Consider the following 9,477-nt stretch of genomic DNA (forward strand, 5'->3'; position numbering starts at 1 on the left):
CTCATTTGTGTTCTGTGTAATGTGTGACATTTTATTGCATAGGCTGCTTGGAAAATGATGGGAGGGGTCACTGGGGGAGGGGCCATTGGGGGCGTGGGAAAGGGGGGGCAGAAAATTTTGTTGTGAGGGGCCCCGTGATTTCTGATGGCGGCCCTGTGTATAATGCCACTCTTTCTAATGCTGTATAATGTAACCGTCTACTCTTCTACATCCAAGTCACTAAGCAAGTTAAGGAATATTACCACAAGCACTCCGTTTGTCTTAATTGTCTCTGGGTGCGCAGGCCTGAAAACAACAAGGAAACCAGATTAGCACCATACTAATAAACAGAACTGGTAAAGAACAAAAAGTGACCACACAGTACAAAGATCCAATAGAAGGCAAAAAATGAAATCAGGTCATGGTATATCTAGTATAAGTAAATCCAATGCAACTGGACTTGTTTAGTAATCATTGAAGACGTTTCACTACTCATCTAAGCAGCTTCTTCAGTTCAACTGACTGGTATGGGAACGCCACAAATCCAACCACAATGGCACATTGTAACTCTTTAGAGAGGTGACATCTGACACTCACAGAGGTGTGAATGCTGTGGAGTTACGTTGATAGGATTACCAAAGTGTCATGCAACTCATAGAGACAGCTGTTACTTGAGAGAATTGCATCATTATTATTATTGATAATATACTAATGGCGATGAAAGCAATAAAACAAACAAAATAAATAAATTAAAAAATAAATACAAATAACATTTAGGAGGTTTAAAAAAAAAAATAAAAAGCATTCCCTAGAATGGATTGTATTACTTACATTTTCTTCATACTAAACTCAACGTCAAGTGTCTCTTTTCCCTGTAGAGATAGTGATAGGAGCATAAAAAATAATGATACTAAATCTGCACTATATTACACAACAATCAGCACAATGTTAGAAGTAAATAGACTAATAATCTTCAAAAGGTTGCATCTGTTATAGTCAAATGTGTATTTTCTGCAGTCTGCAATTCACAGGAAACAGATCAAGCCAGTTTGGTACAAGTTGAGGGCTATCAGTAATGTCTATGAGCTTTGGTAGGTTATATTCATACCTTGTGATCAGTTACGATCTTATATTTAGGGGCATATTGGATCTTGGTCCAAAGTACTGGGGGTGTATAAGGCCAAAATCAACAAGAATATTAACATTTGTTCTTATGGTTTCTTGTGGCATTGCAGTACCACATGTTTTGTGTATATGTTTCATGCATCTGATAAGTGTGGAATGTAATTTGCCTACATGTATACTCTTTCTACTAAGAAAATTAATTAGCCCAACAGATTAGCAGAATATACTGTTACTGGTCTATATAAGATTGATTATCACTGCCTCCTCACCCCTGCCTTTGGCACACCAGTGTTTCAGCAGGTCCTTTTTTTGGTGATACATACACTCATACATTCAATTGCCATTTCAGTGCCATAATCTTACTGGTGGGTTGAGTAGAAAACTGTGCTTCATGGTCTCCCCAGGTGTTATTTTTGACACATCGAAGAGCATTTTATAGAGCAGATCATTTTTAGACACGGTGTCTTCATCGTAAAGGGTCACCTCCAACACATTCTAACAAAAAGAAAACACACAAAGATAAAATTATGTACAGGTAGGTCACATGTGTCTAAGAGTAACATGACCATAGAAGGGGGTGGCGCAGGGTGTGAAAGAAATCCTAATTACTATACAACATACATGTTTTACTCCTGTTTTAATTGCACAGATGGGAAGATGGGAGAGATCTTTTTACACATCCCTTGGCCGGGTGTTTGTCCGCATTTTTCATTTCTATATTGCTTTTATATAATAAAGGTAGGAGGAAGTTTGTGTACAGTAGATGTGGATGAGATTAAGGACAATCAGGATGATCATAATAAAGTCTCCAGTGAGGCTAAATAAGGTAGACAGCCTATACAGATGATTTAGGATAAAAGTAGGGCAAACACCCAAGATCAAGGCATTGTGTTCTTTGTATAACACCATAGTTTTATAACAAAACAGCCCCAAACAGGCAAAACAGCAGATAATTAGCCTACAGAATGCAAAATCATGGACACCACTAGATATTTTGAAGCAACATCCAAGGGGTTGAGGAGCAACATGTTGCTCATGAGCCACTTGTAGGAGACCCCCGTATTAATGGATAGATTCTTGGGATCAGCACACTGCAACTAACTGTAGATCAGTGATCTCCAACCAGTGGCTCACGAGCAACATATTGCTCCCCAACCTCTTGGATGTTGCTTCCAGTGGCCTCCAAGCAGGTACTTATTTTTGAATTCCTGGCAATATTTGGGCAATATTTGGTTGCATAAAACCAGGTGTACTGCCAAACAGAATCTCCTGTAGGATGCCAGTCTACATAGGGGCTTTCAAATAGCCAAACACAGCACTTATTTGATATCCCAAGGTACATTTTTTATGTTTGTGTTGCCCCCCAACCCTCTTTACATTTGAATGTGGCTCATGGGTAAAAAAGGTTGGGGATCCCTGATGTAGATGTACATCCCCAATATATTGTAGAGTGCCCTTGGGCTTCCAAATTGCACATAATTTCACTATTCCTGTACAAACATATCACCAATTCCTGTGTTGCTTTTGCCAGGTAGAAGACTAAATTGGCCTCGTGGTTTACCTTTATGTTAGCAGAGATCTTGAACTGAAAAGTTTCGTTCCAGACTGGGTTGCTTGTATCTGCTGCAGTAGCTGTTTTCAGCAACTTGTTTGTTGATGAGGGAAGCCAAAGTGACACATAACAATCTGCATTGCTCACTGTATGAAGCAAAAGAAAAACATTTACAGTTAATGATTTAATTGTCGAGGGATTAGAAAAAGCCATGCAAGACAAACCATTTCTCTGAATAAAAAAGGCTTGGTCATGTCAAACAGCCAGTAGCTAGCAACGACCTGCATACAGTATGTCATGAAAGGTAAACAATGCTCTCAGGAGGTGGATTATTTGGGTATTCAGCAAGGGTTCAAACGCCAAACCCCCTAAACTTTCCTGTCAACCTTAAGGTATGCACAATAAGTTTCCTTTAGAAAGAAGTCAAAATTGGTCCCTTGGTATTTTGAAACATGTATCATGTATCATGTTTAGGCACATTCTTGTTTTTACATAATATGTCTCCTTTAGCTTACCATCCTATATTACTGCTACAGCACCTGGCAATTTCTTACTTAAGGTACCCCCCTGCTTTATCCCTCACACACCCTTCCTTTCTTCAAAGGAATGTTTCAGGAGAGAGCTCAACCCCTTCAGCTGTTAGTGACCTTATATATCAGATCCACCATTATAAAAAAGTCTGAATATTACAAGTATGCATAATCATATCATTACATATAAACTGTAAGCATTGTAATACAAGGACATACTGTGCTTGAAAGCTTTTTGAGCCCAAAACTACCTAATTACAGTAAATTCTGTGTAAAAAAAATTATGCATCAACATGTCCATGGAAATGGAGATATAGAGAGAAAACTTACTCCAGTCTGCCCATGGGATATTCCGGGCTCTTATAACTTTGACAAATAACAAACTGAGAGGGCTCTCCTCCTACAAAAACAAATACAAGGTTAGAAGAAATATAACTACAAAGTATACAATTTGACAAAATACATCAGAACAAAGGGGAGACACTGAGGGAGTGTTTAAATTCTGCATTGGTGTCCAAGAAAATATTTTTTAATGCTTGCATGGGGAATCATATTTATTTTATTAAGGGCAAAGTATTGTTTATTTCTTTTTAGCAAACAACAGAAGCCTATCTTACTTTATGGCAGGAATTCTAGATCACTGCCAGGATGATCCATACCCTTTACCTGAACATCTCATTAACATTAAAATGAGTATACTCTCTATTTACAGTGCAATGAATAGGGCTTGTGCCCAACATACTTTTTGCCTATAATTGTATATTTTTTTTAAAAATCTCGAGTTTGCAAGGTAGATAATCCCCCTCTCTAATGGACTTCTGCTAACAAAACAGTCACAACCAAGGGGGAAGGGAGGGGTTGTATACTGGTAATCTATCTTCCTTGCTAGGACCAAACATGGAGTAGCTTCAAGGTCCCTGTTTGGTCTGTTTACTTGTTCTAACTCTAAATGATTGAAACAATAGGCAAAAGGTATATTCAGCACAAACCCTATTCATTGCACTCATAATGAACAAGAGGTATATTGCCCTACACTTATTGTACAGCTCTGTGGAATATGGTGGCGCTTTATAAATAAATGTTAATAATAATAATATAATAAAGTGCTGCTTGGAATGATTGCTGCTGACTTAACAATGAAAAAGATAAGGTTTCCATGCTAAAGTCAACATTATTTTTCAACTTGGCCACTCCAGACAGAGTCTGGATCATGTATGAGACCAAAACGAGAGACTTGTTGACCTATATCTAGCCAGGGATCAGCCAAATATCTATAGGATAAGTCTGTAAATCCTGTCTAGCAAGGACCATATCAGGACATTGATCTCTCAGTGGGTCTGCATGATTGGATCAGCCCAATTCAACCTACCGCACGGGTGGTCAAAGTAAGATAAGATTTTGTTGTTGCTAAACAAGCAGATAATGTGTATGTATGGCTAGCTATACAGAAGTACTGTTTTCATAACTGATAGAAATATATGAAATGTTTTAAAGCTTTAGGGAAAAAAAAATTGTTATTATCATAACATTGTACATCCCCATAAGTCATAGGGAACAGAAAATGACAAAGTACTATTTAAACCTGTATGAATAATACCATAGGAATCTAAGAAAGGGGAGATAATGTGATTACAGTATTCTTTGTACAACATTAATTCCAATCTTCTATCAGTGAATGGTGGGCTACAAGCATTAAGAAAACTCTTCTCTCTCTTTAAGCATTAAGAAAACTCTGCTCTCTCTTTAAGTACTAAACTATAAAATGATATGCTTCATATTAAAAAATAAAATCTGAATTTCTGAATAAGAAAATGTTTGGTGTCTCTCTCTCACCCTGGTACAGATTAGCACACTAATCTACTTGCTCACACAAGTTATTATATATTAATTTGCAATTTAGGGTCTTTGGATGTCCCATTTATAGATTACTTTTAGCATAATATGTCGAAAAAAACAGACAGATATGTGTGATTAATGGAACAAGGAAGTGTCTCTGGTAATAGAGTCTGAAAATATTTTAATTACATGGTGGTGAGTATTTCCACATGTGAAATTGTATGCCTGTGTAATCTTATGTAAAACAGTAATCTAATTAAACCAGAATAAAAGGCTCAGTGACAAATGGGTGGGGTAAACACGTGTCATTGAAAATCCATGTGTAATTAAGGAGGAGGAGCTATCCAGTAAATAACCACCCCAAGTGTAAGGTAAACCGACAAGAGTTTCCAGGTGGTGGTAAAATAATACCCAAATATCTGGCATAATTACATTATATCAGCTCACTACTCTGTAATTAGTATAATTATATTGCCTGATAACACATTTTGAAATCATAAGCAGATAGCTTTATAGTCCCAAGAAAGGATGCCCCAGACCTATTATCATTTTTTATCTGACCAGAAACCAAATTTTAAAATTGAGCTCAGTATTAAGCTGAATCCAAATCTGTGGTGGGCAAATATGTGTGGCCTTCAGGTTTGCAGCGTGGAACTACCATGTAACTACATCTGCATAAGGTGCTGGTTATAAAGATGTAAATGCTTTTCCAGTAATGTTCTGTGAAATAGGGACCCACAAAAATATTCCTGCACTGGACCCACAACTACTGGATTGGATTTGGTACGTGGTACGTTGGAAATAAAAACAGGTGCTGCTTAATGTAACTCTGAGCCTAATAACCCATACCCACATTTTGTTGAATATTTATGGGAAAATAAATCTTACATATTGGTACCAGGTTATATTCTGCTCTATACAGTGTATCTTTATTTCTTCAGTGTTGCAGGATTTGTTGGAACATTATGAATAAAATGTAATAATAGTATTCATTTTATAGAGCAAAACGTGTAGTTATCTAAATGACTTTAGAAAAACATAATTTTACAGTTAAGTTGAATTATGGGCACAAATAGTGCTCTTCCAGTACTCAGCTATCAATGTATTTAGGTCTGGAGTGTGGGGCACAGGGAGATCCAATGACTTTCAGAACCCATCCTTTTGCCTGATGCCACAAACAGATGCTACAGTAATTGCCAACCTTTCAAAATCATACAAACATGTTTAGTTTGGATCTGTCCTGAAACAATCCCATAATTCACTGTTGTCAGCTGGCACTGGCATGTTTTTCTATGTAGTTTTGTTATTATTTTTTTACTTTATTTTCAGTTGCTAATACAGGTATCCATTATCCAGAAAGCTCCAAATTACAGGAAGGCTATCTCCCATAGACTCCATTTTAATTTAATATCTGACATTTTTAAAAATGATTTCCTTTTCTCTGTAATGAAATAACAATACCTTGTATGATATAACTCATCCTTATTGGAGGAAAAACAATCCTATTGGGTTTATTTAATGAAGTTAATTTTTTAGTAGACTTAAAGTGTGGTGATCTAAATCATGGAAGAACCCCTCAGCCAGAAAACCCCAGGTCCCGAGCATTCTGAATAATAGGTTCCATACCTACAGTACACAGCTCTACACAGCACCAATCCTCCTCAAGGGGAGGGCACATCGCTAGTGCAGAGACCGTTATTGTGTTCTCTGCACAAGCAGTGCCAATTTTTTTAAAGTTGCCAAAGGCATCTTTTTGCCACCCCGGTAATTGGCCGTACAGAGACCCACTACAATGAATTGCTGCCACAGTTTGCTCACAATTTACATTTAATGCTTTAGTGAAGTTAAGCAATTTGCCCAAGACTATAAGATGACCCAAGAATTATCACAAGCCCAAGTCTAAGTTCAATTCTCTTAAATGCGACATGATAAGTAATGCAAAACAAGTGCAAAGGCCAGCACAAGCACACATATCCAGAGCCAGGCTTGTCATGTTTCAGGTAAGCACAGAAATCTACCTAAATTGTTTTATTCTGTGTTATTATTGTAAATAACTGGAGCCAAATTTTTAGGGGCTCTCAGACAATTCTCCAGGTGCACCCTTTGAACAAATGTGTTCTGCCTAACAGGAAGGCCAATCACCTGGTTCCCAGTGTTACAGCAATAGGTGCATGATGGGGACATAAAGGAAGATTGCTTTGGAAAATTCATTTTAAACCAGAGAACCAGGAAATGCGGTTTAGACATGATGAAACAATGTTTTCATTGCTGCTTTTAAATTTATGTAACAGGCTGACTTGTTCTGAAAAGAACAACAGTATGTTTTATAGGGTTTATACAGAGTCATATCCTAAAGTGAGCCGCATTGGTAGAATTACTCAGCATGGAGGTTCCACATCATACGGAATGGCACAAAGCAATATTACTTATCAAGATACACAAATGAAAGGTTTGGGGAGTTGGGTGATTTGCCTGCCAAATGTGGGTTTTATATATGCAATTTTTTTTGCACTGTTTTTCTCAAGATTTTACCTTTTGTGTGGCTATATGGCTCTGCTGTTGCCTGAGGCAGGAAACCTGATGCCACACCCCCATCACCCCTAAAAAATGAAGACCAGTTGAATAGTTGCTAAGATTGTTCTAAGATACTAAAAGTTAACTTGAAGGTGAAGTACCCCTATAATTATTTGCTCTTCTATTTTCTAACTGCAAATATAAAATTCTATTGACGCTGGGGGTCAGCAGTAGCAGTTTTAATTGTTACTATTTATTATTAGTGATTTTTCTATTCCTCTCCTATTGTTTGTCTAGTCGGCCATTCAAAACACTATCAGGGGACAAAGGTTAGTAAGTGGGGCCCTAGCAGCCTTATATTTCCATTTCCAAACTCGAGAGGTGCAAAACAAAATATAAAAATCATTCAATCACTAAAAAGTCAATAAATAGAAATCATTCAACTACAGTAAAGCCTCAATTTTACGTATCCTGATTTTATGTTTTCCAACATTGTACACAATTTTTTGTGGCCCCACCATTTCCCTGATTTTACATTTTACACCTTTTTTTCTGGTCCCCTAAAATATAAAATGTTGGTCCTACTGTATATATAAAACCATAATGTCTCCTTTTGCCAACTGTCAGTTATCCTATTCTTTTTTTTAGCTTTTGAATTAGTGTATATGATTTTACAAGCAAACATTAAAATATAGTTTAGTCTGAGTAACTTTTTTGGTTAACTAATGTCAGAGACCTTAGCAAAGAGATACTTTTACTAGAAAGACAATTGAGAGAGGAAATACAACTAATTCAAACACACAAATAAATAGGTACAGGTATAGGACCCATTATCCAGAATGCTTGGGACCAAGGGTATTCCGGATAAGGGGTCTTTCCGTAATTTGGATCTCCATACCTTAAATCTACTAAAAAATGAATAAAACATTAATTAAACCCAATAGGATTGTTTTGCATTGAATTCGGGTTATACATATCTAAATTGGGATTAATTACAAGGTACAGGTATCGGACCCCTTATCTGGAAACCCGTTATCCAGAAAGCTCCGAATTACGGAAAGCCTGTCTCCCATGGACTCCATTTTAATCAAATAATTCTGAATTTTTAAACTGATTCCTTTTTTCTCTGTAATAATAAAACAGTACCTTGTAATTGATCCCAACTAAAGTATAAATAATCCTTATTGGATGCAAAACAATCCTATTGGGTTTAGTTAATGTTTTATTGATTTTTTAGTAGACTTAAGGTATGGAGATCCAAATTACAGAAAGACCCCTTATCCGGAATACCCTTGGTCCCAAGCATTATGGATAATGGGTCCTATACCTGTACTGTTTTATTACTACAAAGAAAAAGGAAATCAGTTTTAAAAATCTGAATTATTTGATTAAAATGGAGTCTATGGGAGACAGGCTTTCCGTAATTCGAAGCAAAACTGAAGGAATATCATACAGAGAGACAAAAAGAAAATTATAGCTTTACCTGGTAGGGGCCAGTAGAGTTGCTACTGGCCATCTTTGTGAGTTGTGAATGCCAACCAAGTCTGTTAATGAAAATATATCCCAAGGATGAAGCAGCAGACTTTTAATGGCAGGTGCATATATAACATTTTCACCACTCCCATTCATTTATTACACATACTCTCACGAGGAAACGCCTTCTTCATCTTGTTTTAAGTTAATAGCAAATGACTTATGGGAGGAGTCTTAACTGAGCCAAGTCACTAAGACACATTTAGGTGAACCTTTAATATGAGGTCCCCACAAATAAGCTTGTAAATGTGTCAGTCTGGGGCATTTCTGCTGAACATAAGATTACATAATGTATCAAGCAGCAGATGTTTAAAGGGCTGTATCAACACTAGATAGCACATATCCATAATGACATCTACATTCTCTTTGTAATCATCTCTTTTTTATTTTAAAACTTTATGCATTATG

The 9,477-nt window shown here is 36.8% G+C and overlaps 1 protein-coding gene across 2 annotated transcripts in view; it reads right to left on the reverse strand.

Annotated features, from left to right (window-relative positions):
• The window catches only part of pla2g4d (phospholipase A2 group IVD), a 37,700-nt gene extending 28,584 nt beyond the window's left edge, over positions 1–9,116 (reverse strand). For both annotated transcript variants that reach the window (XM_031891345.1, XM_031891344.1), the window contains exons 1-6: positions 9,020–9,116; positions 3,517–3,586; positions 2,666–2,802; positions 1,468–1,599; positions 811–851; positions 243–285 (exon numbers count right to left, since the gene is read on the reverse strand). In XM_031891345.1, coding sequence (XP_031747205.1) covers positions 243–285; positions 811–851; positions 1,468–1,599; positions 2,666–2,802; positions 3,517–3,586; positions 9,020–9,052 — 456 coding nt within the window. In that variant the 5' untranslated portion in view covers positions 9,053–9,116. The remainder of the gene's footprint in view (positions 1–242; positions 286–810; positions 852–1,467; positions 1,600–2,665; positions 2,803–3,516; positions 3,587–9,019) is intronic.
• Between the last annotated feature and the right edge of the window lie 361 nt (positions 9,117–9,477).

The sequence above is a fragment of the Xenopus tropicalis genome, chromosome 8 (genome assembly GCF_000004195.4).
Source record: "Xenopus tropicalis strain Nigerian chromosome 8, UCB_Xtro_10.0, whole genome shotgun sequence".
NCBI lineage: Eukaryota > Metazoa > Chordata > Amphibia > Anura > Pipidae > Xenopus > Xenopus tropicalis.